This window comes from Parasteatoda tepidariorum, chromosome 1, assembly GCF_982258835.1.
Source record: "Parasteatoda tepidariorum strain Cologne lab strain chromosome 1, Ptep-v5.0, whole genome shotgun sequence".
Taxonomy (NCBI): domain Eukaryota; kingdom Metazoa; phylum Arthropoda; class Arachnida; order Araneae; family Theridiidae; genus Parasteatoda; species Parasteatoda tepidariorum.
The window spans coordinates 76,815,961-76,836,108 of NC_141755.1; the positions used below are offsets into that span (position 1 = coordinate 76,815,961).

Here is a 20,148-nt window from a genome sequence, read left to right on the forward strand (position 1 = left end):
CATCATTTTGTTCTCTAAATATTAAGCACAACATAAAATTTAAAAACTGTTCAATAACCAGTTTAAATGCTGTCTAATTTATGTGATAAAGAACTTATACTCCAACGGTAAATTTTAATTTCGGGCATTTTAATATTTCAACCTATCCGAAATGTTGCATTTCACATAAAGCAAAAACTAAAACCATCATGGTTTTCAAATTACAACAATTATCTCTCTTTATTTAAAATAAAGATACAGAAATGTATGAATATCTTTCAAAATATACAAACATCTCTGAAAGTATATAGATATCAATAGAAAAAACGTTAAAATATCCATGAAAGTATGTTATCAATAGAAATAATATACAAATATCTATGAAAGTATATAGATATCAATAGAAATGATATACAAATATCTATGAAAGTATATAGATATCAATAGAAACACTATAAAAATATCTATGAAAATATATAGATATCAATAAAAATAAAATAGTCTATGAAAGTATATAGATATCAATAGAAATGAGATACAAATATCTATGAAAGTATATAGATATCAATAAAAATAAAATACAAATGTCTATGAAAGCATATAGATATCAATAGAAATGATATACAAATACCTATGAAAGTATATAGATATCAATAGAAACACTACACAAATATCTATGAAAATATATTGATATCAATAAAAATAAAATGCAAATGTCTATGAAAGTATACAGATATCAATAGAAATAATATACAAATTCTATGAAATTATCTTTATAGATATCAATAGAAATAATATATAAATATCTACAGAATTGTGCGAATAGACATAGAATTATATGCACCTTTAACAAAGAATCAGTCTGCGACTGAGTTATATATTTCTTGAATTTATTGCCACTACATATACAAATAATGAGCGAAATTTCAATTATGAGAAATAACACAATAAAAACAATTATAAATTGAATAAAAATAAAGAAATACATCTACATTATTTGTTATTAGATTTCATTTGTGTTTTTTATTATCACACTAAAGCAAATAATTATGCTTGCAAATTCTGTTTGTAATACCTCAGAAATGAATAACATAAATATAAGCATCTGAGAAAAAAAACGATTATTAAGCTATTAATAATTTTAAAATATAAATTCTTTTTGCTTAAAAAATGCGAAAGAATCAGAGCAAAAATTTAGGCTCAATTTTTCATTATTTTCTTAATTTTCAATTTAAATATAAATCAAAATCATAACTTATTGAAGACTCGCGAAAAAAAATTAATGACGCATAAATGAGTTTCAATGTTATTCCATTCATTTTTAAAAAATATATTTTCCTTCAATAGTGCTAAGAGGATAATTTAATTATTTTTTATCAAGTATTTACTCAAAACAAAAGAGTAATTATTGAAGTTTCGCAGGTTATTAATAAATTTAGAAAAAAAATTGAGAGTCATTGCGCTCTGCTTTAAAATTAAATATTTCTTATGCGATAAATTTACCAAAGAACGTAATATAACACAATAAAATCAGCTATTTATTGGATAAAAAACCGATTATTATTATGCATGAAATGAGTATTTTTGCACTTTTTATTGTTGGAATTTTATTATCATTAATTCCATTGTATTCAACTTCTAGTAAATAATTGTATAGAAATGTGTTTTTTTTTTCGCCAAAATGAAATGAAATAATAGAAACCTTTTAACAAAACTAAAACTAAAAAAAAGATTATTATTTTCTTAAATTGAATCAGTTTTTAAATTTTTTTTTACTTCTTTGGAGAGTGTACTGCAAATTAAATCAATTTTTATATTCCTCTTCTTCTAATAAAATTCATTTAAATTTACAATTAAACTATAAACTCGAGTCCAAAATTATTACGAAACGGTATAATTTTTTAAACATGCCTGACTGAATTTTAATCTTCTTTCATTACCATTTGGGGGGAAAAAAATAATTTGATATTTTTTTCAATATCCCATTTATTCGTAATGAAATTAAAAAGCATATACAAGTCACATTTATCTGTGAAATTACGTTCAACCAAAACTCAGAAACTAATAACTATACGTATAAAAAAAAATATTAAAAACTTCTTTTTAGACGATAGGTTCCTCCCTCTTCTAGGGAATGTAATACCCAATAATTAATAAAAACCTGCCCTCTATAATCTTAAGAGTTGCCTTTTCCGTATCCGGCATTCGGGAAAATTATTATTGCTCTTTTAATGATGTTGGAGAGATTTGAATTTTAAGAGGATGAAAGAATTAATAAAAAAAAAATAATTTCTTTTAAATTAGAAATGGTCCAGTTGAGTGAAATTAATTTCTTTGAAAAGTAATATTAATCTTTCTTACTTGAAATCCCTTTTGATAAATGGATTTTTTTTCTTAACATTTTTTTCATTAAAATCGTACAACTTATTTTAAATTAATCTACACTGTTCCCAATGCGGAATAAAAATAATTCATATATAGCTTGAAAATATGAAAGTAAAAGCGGTTTAAATTTCAATTCTAAAAATAATTAAGATTCTGTTAATATATGGTTTTAGGGGCAAATCCTATATTTCTTAATATGTGTTTTAAAAGTAAACACAGACAATTTTGAAGTTGATAGGTTCTATTTATTTTCTATTTATTCACCAAATTATCTGTCCATTTTTGAGGGGGTTTTTGTGTAATAATAAAATTGAAATGGTTAAAAACTATGTTTTTTTAAGTATGCTTTAAAGGAGAAAGTAATTTTATTTTTGCCTAGCTTATAACGAATAATGTAGATTGCATAACTCTCAAAAGCTAAGGGAGGGGCTTTCAGTATTGGTAGAAGTTAATAACGCAAGTGAGGTGCATTACAATTTTTGTTTAAGTCCTGACAAAAATAAAATAATTCTCCCCTTTTCAGTCAACACTGTAAAAAAATTCCGGATCAAATTACGGTATAAAGTACGGTCCCTTTCATCTTTGCATCATCCGGAACATCCTTTTTTATCGTTACATATTATACCGTAAATTTTATAGCAATATTTATTTAATTAGAGTGATTCAGTCATTTTTACGGTAATAATTATTGTCAAAATTACCGTATATCAGATTTGTTCCGTAACATACTCTCGTAAAAATTGATTTTGCAATAAAAAGTAAACGTAGATATAAAATTTTATTATTTTATATTATTATTTGCTTCCTTTTTTGCGTCTGATTAATTAAGTCAGAAAGTGGTAAAAATTTTGATCTTCTATAAAATACAATACTGGCCATTAAAATTACTACACCAGGAAGGAGGGCAAATAACAGAATTATATTTATTGGGCACATACATTATAGTTGGAAGAACAAGTGATTAAAGTTTCAGGATATTTGGATGTATATATAGATCCTGAGGAATCAGCCTTCAGCGCAACCTCCCCTCGCAGCAATAACAGCAGTTATTCTCCTGGGCATCGAGTCGAACAGAGATTGGATAGTATGGACGGCTACAGCATTCCATGCAGCTTCAACATTATGCCACAATTCATCGACCGTAGTGACTGACGAGTGGCGGCGTGCCAGTCGTTCGGCAACCATTGACCAGACGTTTTCAATTGGTGAGAGATCAGGAGAACGTGCTGGCCAAAGCAGCAGGCGAACATGTTCTGCGTCAAGGAAGGTCAGAACAGTGCGAGAAATTTGCGGTCGTGCATTGTCCTGCTGAAACGTAGCGTTATGGAGGCCTCGAATATAAGGCAGAGCAATTGGCCCTAACACATCAGAAATGCAACGGCTACAGCTCAAAGTGTCGGCAATGCGAACAAGAGATGATCGAGACGTGTATCCAATGACACACCATACCATTACTCCAGGTGATGGGACAGTATGACGATGTCGAATACAAACTGCCAATGGGCGCTCTCCACGATGTCGCCAAACACGGATGCGGCCATCATGATGCTGTATACAGAATCTGAATTCGTCTGAAAATACGACATCATGCCATTCCTGCGTCCAGGTTCGTCGTTGATCACACCATTGGAGGCGCTCCTAACTGTGATGCAGCGTCAAGGGTAGCCGAAGTCATGTCGCCGTGTTGACAATCCATGCTGCTGCAAACGTAGTCGAACTGTTCGTGCAGACACTTTTTGTCTTGCAAATGACCTAATTTGTTGACTCAGGATTCGTGAAGTAGCTGTACGATCCCCTAAGACCATGTGGATAACATGTCTGTCTTCTCGGCTATTAGTGAGGGGGGGGCGCTGAGATCCTGCACGGCGTTCCATACAACCGTCATGAACCCATCGAGTCTATATTCTGCTAACAGTCATGGGATCTCGACTAACGCGAGCAGCAATACTTCGGTATGATAATCCGCAATCCCGGTAGGCCACAATTTGACCTCGATCTAACTCAGACATATGCTGGTAGACATTTCTTCTTCTTACACGAGGCATAACAAAACTTTTTTAAACAAGAACAACGCTCGAATTCAATTTCTGTATATGAAACTTACTGTCAAATCTCTTCTTTTGTACACATTGTAGGTATCGCTACCGCCACCTGCTTTGCATAAATGCACTGATAAGTTAATCATTTGCATACCCCAACATGCTTTATCCGTCCTGCAAATTTCACGTTCGTGGTGTGTCTCCTTCCTGGTGTAGCAATTTTAATGGCCAGTAGTGTAGTAACAAATTTTGCTTGTACTATTTAAAAAATTAGCGTACCTTTAATTTGTATAAGGCACATAAATCAAGTTATAAATTTAAACTCTCTGACTAGTCTGCAAGCTCTCGGAAATCTGATTCTTGATAAATTGTATTTAGAAAGAATGTGTTTTCATCTTAGATTTATCAATACCATTTATGAATCCATTTTGTATAAGACACATAAATCAAGTGATAAATTTAAACTCTCTAACTAGTCTGTTTGTTCACGGAAATCTGGTTCTTGATAAATTGTAATTAGAAAGTATTCTTGTAGCGTTCATCTTAGATTTATCAATCCTGCTTATAAATCCATTTTGTGTCATTCTTTATAATTTCGTTCAATTACTGAGGAACAGGAATCTGCTTGGTAGCTGTTGTTACAATTCAAAATAAGGAAGTATTTTTAACTTTTCTAAAAGAAATTTAGAAAATTACAAGAACCTAAAGTAAGATTACTCAATTTTTTGGTAAAAAACTAGATTGTACTTACTTTTTGATTTAGGAAATATTTTCCTAAAACAATATGTATTTATACTACATTTGTAACTGTACAAAGACCATAGCATTATTTCAATAAAAATTGAGTTCAGAAAATTTCGAATTAAATTCAGTTGAGTTATAAAAGAATTTGAAGCAGCTTAATATGTATTAGAAAACGCCAAGGATCATAAGAACAAATTCAATCAAGTTCAATTAATCGTTTAAATATACTTAAAAGTAAATTACTACAGATAATTGAGTCACTTTTTAACTTGATGTAACATTTATTATGTTAAATGTGCAACCCTTTTAAGAGAAAATTCTCGATGACATAAACTCTCAACAGTATTTAATATCACCACTAGCCAACCATAAAAAAATAAAATAATAATAAGACTCAACCTGGTGGTCCCCTTGAGATTCAAGATCTCCGTGAGGAAAATTACGCCTGTTGCCAATTCGCGACATCAAATACCTAATTTAATTGCAAAAATTTCCCGTGTGGCTGGAAGAGTAACAGTAGCCTTAAACGCATATAATTCGTCAGTAAGAAAATAAATATTAACAAGGAAGTGAGAGTTAACTTTAGGAATCTAATAAAATATTAACTTCATTAATATTGCTTTATTTTAAATGAGTATTTGTCATCCTCATAATCTTTTTTCGTCTTAACGATTATTTTTTTCTTATGTAGATTTTTGGTCATATATTAGGCTAGTTTTTAGACTAAGCGAAGAGTTCATGTAATCAGTAATAATCAATAAAGGAAATAATGAATTAATAAGTAAATGGAAACTTTCAACGTAAATCATTTGATAATTATTTATTATTTTTGGTAATATACCTCATTGGAAAAGTTTTCCCAGTTGAGTTAAAGGGTAATAATAGTTTTTTTTAAACAAAATTTAGTAACATAATGAATATTTAATCTTTGACGCCGATGGGAAGTCGGTGTCTTTTTCATATATTTTTTCTGACTCTGCAATAATAAGCAAAAGTATATTTAAGTATTTTTTTAAATATAAAAACAGTATAATAGGTATTAAAATAATCTGTTCGATTATCGGAATTAAATTTGTACTAAAATATAAAACCCAAAAAAGTAGTATTTAAAGAAAAATTTGCATTCATATTCAAAATTGTATCAATAATTTATTTTTTTAAATTAAAGAAATTCGAATGATAAATGACTGCTTCTATTAGATCTAAATAACTGTAAATAAGTGAAAATTAAAAAAAAATATTATTTTGAAGTGAGCCGCTTTTGGAAGAAGTTTCCTTTAACTCAGAAAAAGACACCGTTTCATGCTGTATTTCATAACCACAATGCTGAGTATAATATTTTTCACTTTTTTCACCTATTTTGACCTAAACTAATTCAAAATAATGAAAAAAGTATGAAAAATAAGCATTCTGACTCAGAAGATTAAAAAAGGAGGAAAACTAACTAGAATCCTGAAATAATATTAACGACATTAATTTTGGTTTATTTTAAATTATTTTTTTCATCCTTTTAAATCTTAGTAAATTTTCTGATATAGATCAGGTTTGCTTTTGAACTAACTAAAGGTTTCATGTTATGAGCAATAAAAAATGTTAGTAAATGTTAATTTAAAAAGATTTTTTTTTTCTTTGCAGCTCAAGCCATACCAAACGGGGACGCATTGCAGCCCACCGCCTATCCAAGCCTGCAGCCCTACCCGGGAATACGTAAGTTTATATTAACACGTAAGTCAACAAAATTTTTTGTAAAATACAAACAAAACTCAGACACTTCACACAAGTTCAGATTAAATTTGAAATTTACACTAGTCAAACTAGATAACAAAATAAAGACAAAATTGAGGTTCAAATTTATAACAGAACATTTATCTAACTCTTGAACTTAAAATGAATCTTTGTCACATATTAAGTGACATTAGAAAAAAATCAAATCAAATATTGTTGACAATGTCATTGAAGAAACGAATCAATGTGCAGGAGAGCATTATCGTGTGTGTGAGATTTCTCTCATAAGAAATATTTTTTTTAGTCTCACATGCATAAAATGCTCCAGGGGTTCATACAGAATCATAACATTTATAATTTTCTAAATATGCTTTGGTAAGCCGTACAGTATTTCTTAAATAAAAAACGAATAACCATATTACCTATTTTAAATGAACCATACTTGTGAGGAAAAGCAAAAGAAATATCGAGGTTGATCTGAGATTAAAACCGCCTGCAAAACTCTCCATCCTAGTGACGTGCAGAAATGAACCATGAGAGCAATAGCAACAGATATTTCGTCCAGCTTAAAGGGACATCCAATCCACAATTGCAGACAGAAAAACTTGAGGTCCCCCAAGTTCAAATCTCAGCGATGGCTGATCGATATGGGTTCTGTTCCCGACTTGCACTAAACAAGCACTGACGTAAAAATATCGTCAGTGGTAAAAGAATCGTGGATTAGAATTCCCTTGCCCTTTGGCCAACCGAGGAATTTTTTGTGCTCTCCATATGACGCTAATGAGGGTTAATTCCCTCAAAACGTCCACCACGAAGGCTAGTTTGACAGACTGATTCAGGTCTTTTTCAGGACTGATTCAAGTCTTTGTCTGACTGATTCAGGACTGATTCAGGTCTTTGTCTGACTGATTCAGGTCTGGATTCATGAGTTTTTTGTCTTCTGGGTAGGGTTCAAAATTACTACTCTATGGAATTGAACATTGGTAGTCTTAAACTCAAAACTGGGTCAACTATTCAACGCCGGCTATAAGAAATAAAATTCCATTTCTGTTACTTTTATCGGGAAATAATTTCTTTTTTTAAATTAGTATTCAGTTTATTAAAGATATGATGTAATTTTGAAATACACTGGTTATCATAAATTAAGGAAAATTCACAAAAATCGCGATAACTCAAGAAATTACACATGGAATTTTATGAAACTTACCCACAATATACAACACATAGTAAGGTATTAAACAACATAAAAAGAAATTATCAGACATTAATAGTAGTATAGAAATTAGCACATGTATAAAATAAACAAATTGGAAGTATCGGTTTGCAATAGAAAAAGTACCTTTAATATGGAATATGATTGCCTCTAGAAGCAATACAGCACAAACAGCGATGTGTGATGCTTTCAATTATGCGGTCTATCAGTTCAATAGGAAGTGAGAGCCATTGCTCTTGTAAAGCAGTTGCAAGCGTGGCAAGGGTCTGAGGGGGCGGATTGATGGCAGATACACGCCTCCCTAGAGCATCCCAAACGTGCTCGATAGGATTCAAGTCCGGGGATCGAGCTGGCCACTCCATGCGAGTAATTGTTTCCTGTTGAAGATAATCATCAACAATGCGAGCTCTGTGTGGTCTTGCATTATCGTCCTGTAACAGGAAGCAATCACCAATTGCCCCGGCATATGGGCGCACATAAGCATCAAGGATGTTGTCTCGATATACCTGAGCATTCACGGTTCCCCTTGGAAAGACATGGAGGTATGTGCGCCCTCCTAAGGATATGCCTCCCCAAACACAGACACTGCCTCTTCCGTATGCATCTCTTTCACGGATGTTTGATGGATGATAACGGGTCCCAGGTTCTCTCCATATCAAATAACGTCTACTGTCACTTTCTAGACTAAACCTGGACTCATCCGTAAAGAGAACAGGCCTCCATTGATCTGACGTCCAGTGGACATGTTGTCAGGCCCACTACAAACGGTCTCTCCTATGGCGTGATGTGAGCGGCACGCAAATGGCTGGTCGTCTCGCATACAGACCACCTTCGTGGAGCCTTCTGCGCACAGTTGACGTTGACACCAACCTTCCGGTGGCTGCAGCAAGAGAGGATCTAAGATGTGTCGGAGTAGCGGTTCTATTCCTGCGTGCACTTAATGTCAAATATCGGTCATCGGCACTGGTCGTAACAGTTGGCCGTCCTTGACTGAACCTCCTAGATGCCGAATCTGTGGTTTGAAATTGCCTCCAAAGTCTATGAACCACAGATGGACTCACATTTAGCCATCTGGCCACTTCTGATTGACTCTGCCCTGCCTCTAGTCTCCCGATGGCTCTCCATCGTAGTTCTTCAGGCAAATGATGCCTAGAGGTCATTATTACGAATTGGCTATCCCAGATTTTCAATGTCGCAATCACAGTAAAATCTGTGTGCTTTCTCTCAAACTTGAACTTTTATGCTCCAGGCAGATGACGTAAGCCGAGTGCAGCGCCACTAATTTGCATATTGCAATTTTACTCAGCTACTCTTAGTGGACAACATATGCAAATTTTGCACGGTTTGGCTTACTTTTGAAAGAGTTATCGCTATTTTTGTGATTTTTCCTTAATTTATGATAACCAGTGTACATTTAATGTTGAAAACTTGAGGCATTAATTCATTAAAGAGAAATCATCTATAAAATGTTCTTAACATTTAAGAAAAATAAATTACGAATATTTTCTTACGTATGTATGTTGTTGTTTTTTTCATTCCAAACAGTGGATCTAACCTTTACTGGGTACATTTACCAGGTCGGATCATTTCGGTTGCTCACTGAAACAAGCAAAAAAAAAGTCCAAAATTATTTATACTCTATAATAATTCTTTATTATGGAGTATTTTCAGTGGAGTACTTCTGTTCTTTTAAAAAATGATTTAAAATGTGAATTTTTAATTAGATAAGTTTTTTTCGTTGGGGTAGCTTCCTAATGAAATAATTTTCGACCCTCCAATTATCACATTGCACCTCGTGGGCAATCTAATCGAAGAGTTTGTTCAGAAATCTTCGCACCTCTGCACGCCACTATTATAGCCATTTTTCTTTGAACAACTGATCAGAAATAAACAAGGAAAAATAAGTAGTTTTTAATGTCTCAAATCTATAACAACAAATAGACAGACATTACACTTAGCTATGAAACTTTACATTTCACAACACTGACACCACACATTAACTTATATGTAGACTTAAATTATACAAATGTTTCCTTGTCATTTTAAAGAGAAAACTTTGTATTGTACAATTCAAATTATCTCTCTTTGTGTAGCTGCGTATACAACTCCTTTTGGTCAGTTTGGCCAAGCCCTAACTCCACAACCTGCCGTAGTTACTCAAACTCAGCGAGAAGGTACGTACATTCCTGGTAAGCATCGTTCTCAATCTGTCTCTTTCTCTCTATCTTTTTATTACATCCTAAGCCTACCTTTGTCGTCTTCTTCTGCATCACTTATTAGTTATCAGTTTGTTTTTGTGAAGAATTTAGCCAAGTAAAATCTATCAGATTACTGTATGAATATCAAATAATTTTGTATTTTTTAACGAGTAAAATAGATCGGATTACAGTATGAAGATCAGATATATTTATATTTTTTAACGAGTAAACTAGATCAGATTACTGTATGAATATCACATATATTTGTATTTTTTAACGAGTAAAATAGATCATATTACTGTATGAATATCAGATGTATTTATATTTTTTAACGAGTAAAATAGATCAGATTACTGTATGAATATCAGATATATTTGTATTTTTTAACGAGTAAAATAGATCATATTACTGTATGAATATCAGATGTATTTATATTTTTTAACGAGTAAAATAGATCGGATTACAGTATGAAGATCAGATATATTTATATTTTTTAACGAGTAAACTAGATCAGATTACTGTATGAATATCACATATATTTGTATTTTTTAACAAGTAAAATAGATTATATTACTGTATGAATATCAGATGTATTTATATTTTTTAACGAGTAAAATAGATCAGATTACTGTATGAATATCACATATATTTGTATTTTTTAACGAGTAAAATAGATCAGATTACTGTTTGAATATCAGATATATTTGTATTTTTTAACGAGTAAAAAGATCAGATTAATGTATGAACATCAGATATATTTCTATTTTTAACGAGAAAAATAGATCTGATTACTATAAATATCAGATAAATTTGTATTTTTTAACGAATAAAATAAATCAGATTACTGTATGAATATCAGATATATATTTTTAGCGAGTAAAATAGATCAAATTACTGTATGAATATCAGATATATTTGTATTTTTTTTAAAGATTTTATCAAACGTCGAAATAAATTTTTGTTGTTTAAATGTCAAAATAAAGCTGCTTCTATCTAAGCACGGTAATTTTTACCGAAGTGCTTTGGTAATGATTTTGGTGAAATTTACAATAAAATATTGTTTTATATTTTGTCACGATACTTTGGAGAATGGCATGAAAACCATTTACTTGGTTAAATTTACTTTTAAGGTTTGTATTTGTACTAAATGTGAAGTATTAAGAGCTTTAATTTTTAAAAACCAGAATTTCCGATAAACTATTACCATATGAACGGAAACCGTTACCATATGAAAGGTTTAAGTACCGTATGATTTGATTTTACTACCAGAATTATTGTTATATTAATCATAAATGGCCTTACGATAAAGTATTGGAATTTACAGGAATTTTTTTCTCCCTGCACTTGTCATCAGTTAGTTTTTAGACAGCAACTTGAAAATTAATCGATTGTCCATAAATATCCATACAAACAATTCATTCTACAGTTATAAACTCATTATTGTTGTTACGTTATTACTCTTGTTGTTGCTGTTGTTATGTTATTATTCTCATTATTGATGTTGTCATGTTATTATTCTCATTATTGCTGTTGTTATGTTATTATTGTAGTTGTTATTATTATTATTATTGTTGTTGTTATTATTATTGTTAATATTGTCATTGCTGTTGTTATCTTTATTTTTATTATTACATAATCCGCATTTTTTTCTGTTTTGTGATGGGGAAATTTTAAAACTGATTTTGTTTATTTCTGTTATGATGAATCTGCATAAAAATTTCAAAGAACAACAAATCTTTAAAAAAAGTTTATAGCGAAATAATTTATTTTTTAAAAAAATACCCTAAAATTTAACTATCAGACGACGAACTCAGCATGTTTGCAAAGCTATTTAAATGAAGTATTTTGAAACTTGGGTCTACTGATTCTGCTGAATGTTAACAGAAGAAAACTGTATATAGATGCACGAAATGTGCTTTTTAGATATAGTCAAAATCAGTTTTAAATAAATCTATGGTAATGATAGATTTACGAACATAAACTTATTTTACTGTCAAAGACTGGAACACTTTTTGCTGGTCTCTGACCGTAAACTAGTGGAGAAATTTCTGCCCTTGTTGTTTTTATAATCATAATACTGAAATATGCATCAATTGTACGCTAACCGATTGTTTACTGTAGGTCCGGAGGGTTGCAACCTCTTCATTTACCACTTGCCGCAAGAGTTTGGCGACGGAGAGCTCATGCAGATGTTTTTGCCCTTTGGCAATGTCATCAGTGCCAAGGTTTTCATCGACAGAGCTACTAATCAGAGCAAGTGCTTCGGTAAGATATTTATCCCCATGACGTCACGAATTTCGAACACTGTTGATGTAATTTTTGTATAAATGTTCGTTTTTCATTTCTTTTCACCTTTCCTTATATTTGACTCTCATTGCAGGATTTCTTCATTTCGATCTTCAAAAATTTACCAATAACAGATTCAAAAAACGCAAATCTTGTGTTACTCAGGGTGTTCTTGAAACACCACTCTAAATATACTATTATTAAAAAATTAATTCATTAAATCACACGCTAATAGCCTTTGTTTCATATTTATTCAGTAGCAAAGCTCAAATTCAAGTTAATAACAGAATCATATAGCTAAGCGTTGAAACTGATTGTAAAAACTGTTTTGACGTTTAGTTGTTGATTGTTTTGACGTTTAACCCTATTCTTCATGATGACAATAGTTTCCCTTTTTTAAATTATTAGGAATAAAAGCTAATGAAACTGTCTTCTTGAGTCTTCCAATTAAAAAAGCGAATTGTTTCAATTTCAAATTCGATTGAGAATAATCCTTATTAATCATATTTTGGTAAATTTAGCTTCATTTATTGATTTAAACGAGTCTCCTTATCTCCCGACATAAAATTAGATTAGATTCATAAAATTAGATTTTAAAAACTCTGAAAACTGAGAAACTTGAAGTTTTAAATTACTTACTCAAAACCACGAATCACATCATTTTATTGCGGTAAAGGTTTAAGGAAAAATTCATAAAACTTATAAAAATTATCAAGCCTTATTTTTCCTAATCTAATAATGCTAGCCCTTTATTTTCTACCTTTTTTAAAAGGTATTTTGCTGCCTTATAAATACTCTGTCATCAAAAGTTTGTGAAGTATAAAAAAGAAAATATGAAGAAAACGCAAATTACAAATGTAACCTAAAATCCAAGATGTCGGGGATAAAAGAACTCAGACCATTTAAGTAACGTACATTTAAAGTTCAAGCATCGTTCTCCTCTAGATAAATATCTGAATACAATCGAAAAAATCTGAATCGACGTTAAAAAATCAAAATATTAAATTAAGTAATTATAGTTCAAACTGAAATATTTAATACCCTAAATCAGAGTTAAGCAAACTTCTATATTAAATAGTCTAAATTAGTATTAATCAAACTGATATGTAGAATAACCATTCCTTAATTTATACTCTTTATGATTACTAAATTCGTCACAATTTTTAAAAATTTGATCCATTGAATCTTTCTAATAAAGGTTAAATAAATTGAAGTGAAAAAATTATCTGAGCCTAAGTAAAACACGCTGGACAATAATACTGATTCAAATCATTATCAAAAAACTGAAATTAATATAATTTGAGCTAATGTCAAAAAAAATTTAAAATATAAATTAACTAATTCTATGTTAAAATGAATTATTAAGTACTCAAAACCCATGCTAACTAAACTGTAGTATTAAATAATCTGAATCAGTATTAATCAAACTAAAATGTAGAATAACGATTTCTAAATACATATTATTTGAGACAATACTAAATTCAAATCAATATTAAGAAACTTGATGCATTGACTGATTCTAATTAATTTTAAAGAAATTGAAATGAAAATTATCTAAGGTACTGTAAAACAAGCTGAACAATATACTGACCCAAATCAATATCAAACAAACTTAAATCAAAATAAATTGAAACAATGTTAAACAAACTAAACTACAGAATAATCATCTATTAATTAAGATTATATAAAAAAAAAATTATTGAACTTGAAGAAATTTAAACACAGACTGGCACAAACCAACGTTAAAACTTTTCAAATATCAAATTAGCTTATCAGAATCAATTTTGAATAAATTGAAATGATAAAATTAAGGTTGCGTGTATATCAAAAAAAGGTAGTTCATGCATTTTGAAAAAGAATAATAGATTTTTCAAACCATTATTCTAATTGAAAATAAATGTTGCAGCATAATATTTTATTGCTCTTTTTTTATTTCCATTGCCATTTACTTTTAAATCCTGTACTGCATATTTTGCTTATTTACTAATCTTAAATATACTCGTCTTAATTTTTATTCACAAAGCATTCTTACATTTTTAACGCTTGCCCTAACCCATTTTTTTTTCATCAAACAGAAAGCATTCCTTCAAATGATTAAGTATTCCACCTGTTTTTCTGCATTTTTTCTGCTTTCTTGAATTTTAAATTCAAGTCCAGATTTATTCTAAAAATATTCCGTCTTTTACAACCAATTTAAAATCGTGCATTCAAGCTTTAATTCAAATCTCTTGTTTCGGGGGATTAAATTGAAAAGGCATCCTTCATTCTTTTTATGTATTTTTTCCAGTTCGTAATCTTTAACAAAATCAACATTAACTTCTCGTTTGAATTCCATTTAAACCTGGAGGGTCTTTACTAAGATTCCCTATTAGTGTAGCATTTAAAGTAGAATGTAATACCTTTTCATCAGATTTTTGAAATCTTTATCTTTCTTCTTTAGTAATGACCTTAATCTTTTTTATTTTTTCACTATTTTAGTTGTTTCCAGAATTACGCTAATCTTGTTAAATATCCCTTGATTTTTTCCTATTTATTTACTCTGTTTTTCTTCAGAAACAATTTTTTTTTTCAATTTGTAATATAAAAAGAAGAAACTATTTTTTGAGGGTCTATGTTTTTAATTTTTTTTTCTTTCTTTTTTCTTCAGTTTCAGGAACAAACAAAAAATATAAGTTTAAATCATTTTTGAAAATTCTTCACCGATTTTCTTAGATACATACATTTTATGCTTCGTAAGAAATTGTTAACTGTAAACACTTTTTTTAATTGAAGCTTTATTTAAATTAGAAAAGCATCTTTCATTATTTTTATGTATTTTTTCAAGTGTTTGTAGTCTTTAATAAATTCAACATTACCTTCTCGTTTGAATTCTATCTAAACCTGGAGGCTCTTTACTAAAGATTCCCTATTAGTGCAGCATTCAAAGTAGAATGTATTACATTTTCATCAGGTTTATGAAATCTTTCTTCCTTAGTGATATATATATATATATATATATATATATATATATATATATATATATATATATATATATATATATAGTTTTAGAATAGTAAAATAATGAGAAAGACTATGGTTTCTCATTATTTTACTATTACTATTTACTAAAGAGGAAAAATGAAAAATTTTCAATTTGATGAAAAAGTTTCAGCTTTAACTGTTCAACTTAAAAGTATTTTTTCTGAAGGTGTTCTATTCTTATACGGAATTATATTGCGAAAAGTTAACTAATATATAACTAATTTTAAGCAAAGAATTCTTTTTAATTAACTCACTAAGAATAAAAATGCAATTAAAACAAAAATAAAATTGCGCTAACAAAGTTCCTTATAAAATTAAAGAAAAAAAAATGATTAGCAATTTTAATATTGAATCTGAAAAAGAGAAGTAAATATTTTATATATATATATATATATATATATATATATATATATATATATATATTCTGTTTTAATTTTTTATTGAATTATGTATTGTTTATCTTTCATGTTATACTATTTTTCTTAATTTAGATTCCCGATTAATGTTTCTTATCATGTCATTAGTTCCATAGATTACCAAAATAGGATAATCTTTCCAAAATATCTCTTTATTTTAATTTTTCCTTATTTAGGTGCTTTTTTCCTTAAAGAAATTAATTCCTCTCATTTTTAATTTACAAGAAAGAAATTGCTTGTGAAAAAAAATGGTTATTTTTATTTAAAATATTTACTTCTCTTTTTCAGATTCAATATTAAAATTGCTAATCATTTTTTTTTCTTTAATTTTATAAGGAACTTTGTTAGCGCAATTTTATTTTTGTTTTAATTGCATTTTTATTCTTAGTGAGTTAATTAAAAAGAATTCTTTGCTTAAAATTAGTTATATATTAGTTAACTTTTCGCAATATAATTCCGTATAAGAATAGAACACCTTCAGAAAAAATACTTTTAAGTTGAACAGTTAAAGCTGAAACTTTTTCATCAAATTGAAAATTTTTCATTTTTCCTCTTTAGTAATAACCATAATCTTTCTCATTATTTTACTATTCTAAAACTTTAATAAACTTATCTTGGAATAAGTTAGTCGTGTTAAATATTTCTTACTTTTTCCCTATTTATTTACTATATTTCTTAATGAAAATATTTTCCTTAATCTGTCAATTAGAGAAATAGATTATATTTTTTTTTATGTTCTTTTTTTCATGTTTTCTTGATAAAAGAGTAAACTTGAAAATAAGTTTTCATTTCCGTCTTAAATGAGCAAAACATTGATTAAATGTATTTAATTTCAAATTAAACTTTAAAAAATTTCAATTTACAAATTTTATTTTGGAAATATTTGTTTACTTTTGATTTGAAACCCGTTAAAAGTTCTTGATGCTCAGAAAGTCCAGATAGTTGAACACTTATAGTTTGTTCTAATACCTTTTCATTCGGTCTTTTAATTTTTATATCTCTTTTTTAATAATAATCTTAATCTCACTAAATAGTAAACTAATTTTATAGCGTTCCGAAATAAGTAAAAATCATTAAATAGTCCATAAATTTTCTTTATTTAAATACTCTTGAAGAAAAGTATTTTCTTTATTTTAGCATTCAGTAAGAGATAAATAAAATATTTCTAGAATAAAGCGGTTTAAATTTTTTAGTTTATTCTTTGCCTTCTTTTTCTCAGCTCCTTTAATCAAACAGTAAGAGTGTTAAATTTTTCTACGTATTTTTAATCTTATCCTCTTTTGATATAATTTTTATTACAAGGACTTTTTTCTTATAATTAAATTGAAAAGATATTTTTACTTAAATTTTGAAGTTAGAATTTTGAACTTGAATGCATTTATTTAATCTTAAATTAAATTAGAGAAATTTAATTTTCCAATTATTAGTTAAAACTTTAATTAATTCCTTATTTTAATCCATTCAAACTTGTAAAGTCTTTGTTGCGATTCCTTAACGCAGAATATAGTACTTTTAAATCAAAATTTGAAAAATTTTTCCTTTTTTTCTCTTTTTAATAATCTTAATAGTTGTAATACTTTAATTTTTGCTATCACACTTTTTTTTAATTTTTAAATTGTCTTATCTATACTTTTTTTATAAAACAATGAATTATAGAATAAATTTATTAACACTTGTTGTTGTTTTTTTCTATTTTGATTAAACAAAATTTGAAAACAGTAAATATGATTTTTTTTTTCAAATCTCAAATGCACAATATGCAAATAATAACATTACATGAGTGTGAAAAAATTGAAAAATTGACAATTTAAGTAAAAAAACTATTATTTAACTTTAATTTGAACTAAAAAAATACTAAGTTGCTTTAATTTCAGTTTAAAATTTTTGCTTATTGACTTACACTTTAAATTTCAAAAAATTTTAATTAAATTCTTAAAACCACGAAATTTACTAATTTTATGAGTTTTAATTTTTATTTTCATTGAAACGTTCTCAAACATTATTACTATCAATTTATTAAAAATTAAGAAAGTTTTGCTCAATTTTTTTTTATTAACTTCAAAAAACTTTATTTACGTATACTTAAATCTTCAGAGTTCGTTCAAAATATTACAAAACTTCCACGACAAACTCATTCAAAATGTTATTTTCATGAAATTAGAAGCATTATAAATATTTAAAACAAACTCCCCTCCTCGAATCCCAAATGAAATTCTTAAGGTACAACTTATTTACTTCATCAATTTACTAATTCTTATCATCTACCTTGGTGGCAAAATAAGAGGGGAACTTATGAATAAAAGAACACGTTTTCGATTGATTAAATGCAGATTAGAAGCTATAAACCATAATGACTTCATCATTTCAGATAACTGCGCGGAAGCTTTCTTATAAAATAGGAAAAGGGCGGATAACGGACACCTCCTCAAATAGCTCCAGACATCTGGCTCAGAGATTGAGAGCCATTCTTTTCCATTCCCCCTAAAATAAGATATCTCTTCGAAGTTTGATGAAAGTTACACAAGATTGTCGGTGAAAGTGAGTCCGTCCCCCCAACCCCCCATCAAACGACTTACCCTTTAATTTCAAGCTCTAGCATCAAGAAGCAGATTTCCATAATAGGCAGTAAATATATTACCTGCTGCAGGCTTTCAGAGATGAAATAGCCTCCGCCATTTTAGCCTCTTTGAAAAATAGAGTGTATCAATAAATATCGCCACCGCTTATGCAAATGAAATGACCAGAACGATATAAACGAGCTTCCTGAAACGACTTAACCATGACTCAAGACGTTGTTTAATGCTCAGGCCGTGATCGCGAACTCGTCCTTGGTAATTTAGACGTCAAATATCTAACGGAATGGACATATTTATCCTGTCCCCGCAGAGTTGACGGTTTATAAAGGAGACCCTTTGCCTCACTGTAGTTGGACGTCTTTATCCAATCTACCATGTGGGTCGCTCTTTTGCTGCTTTAATGATTACCCGGGTTGAGATATATTCCTCTACCCCTTTTCCCCATATTATCGATACCCGAACCACCCACTTGGAATAGAATAAGGGTCAGGATATATAAATATATATAGAGAGAGTTGGAGAACCGCTCCATCAAACGGGAGAACCGATATAATGTTATTTTACTAACAGTCTGCCACCACCAATAACATTGATTCTAAGTTTCTGTAAAAGCTTTTCCTTATTTAAAGGTATTAGATAGTTGCTATGCTCCTTAAACGTGGTGTTTTATGTGTATTAAAATAATAAAAACAGACTTAAGATTAGATAAAGCTGTTTTTTTCGGATGATTTAAGTTTAAAAAAGATTCTCCATATACTTTCATAAGAAATATATTAAGAATTGGTTTGCATATTTTTCACTAATGTAGTAGAATTAATTGTCTGCTAAAAAGATAGCAAGGTAGATTCATAAAAAGATAGATGTTGTGAGATGGACTATTCTGCAATGACCACTCTTCATATTTTTTAAAATTCTTTAATTGAATTCAGAAGATTATATACATTAAGGGTCGTAAAATTAATAATAAAACGAGAGAGAAAAAGCAAAATTAACCTTTGAAATTGACCTTAAATTAACCTTTGGAATTTCCTGTAAAACCGCAATCTAATTCATGAGTTTAAACATGCGTTAATTAAGTAAAATTCAATTCACAATTCAAAAGATTTTAAGAAGAACCCACACTGTAGAAGATTCATATCAAATTACGGTATGATTACGGCACTTTGGGTACATCATCCGTAAAATCCCTTTTATAGATTAGAATGACTCAGTGATTATACGGTAATTATTCCTGCAAAAATTACGGTACATCATATTTTTACTTCCGTAACAAGTCCCGGTAAAGATGGATTTTACGGTAAACAGTACCGTAATATCGGTAATTTCTTAGAATCCATTACATTTTTAAACTCTTCATCCCCATTTATTACTAAATATAAATGGACTTTCAATTTTTTTTGTTAGATCCGAGTCCAGTTCATTTGTTAATTCTAAAGATAATTAATAACTAATTATCTTTAGAATTAACAAATAATTAATAATTAATTTTTTCAATTATTTTTTAGTTTATAATTAATTTTTTAAGTGAAATTTTTACTCTTATTGACATGGTACTTTCTATTTCGA

General features: G+C 29.1%; 1 protein-coding gene across 30 annotated transcripts in view; it reads left to right on the top strand.

Annotated features, from left to right (window-relative positions):
• The window catches only part of LOC107456607 (CUGBP Elav-like family member bruno 3), a 713,873-nt gene that overhangs the window by 644,017 nt on the left and 49,708 nt on the right, over positions 1 to 20,148 (top strand). For 13 of the 30 annotated variants that reach the window (XM_071179587.2, XM_071179599.2, XM_071179595.2 and 10 more), the window contains 3 exons: positions 6,783 to 6,854; positions 10,179 to 10,274; positions 12,405 to 12,548. In XM_071179587.2, the coding sequence (XP_071035688.1) occupies positions 6,783 to 6,854; positions 10,179 to 10,274; positions 12,405 to 12,548 (312 nt within the window). Of the gene's footprint in view, positions 1 to 6,782; positions 6,873 to 10,178; positions 10,275 to 12,404; positions 12,549 to 20,148 lie in introns of all 30 variants that reach the window. The other 17 variants (XM_043044184.3, XM_071179603.2, XM_071179591.2 and 14 more) reach the window with 3 other exon arrangements.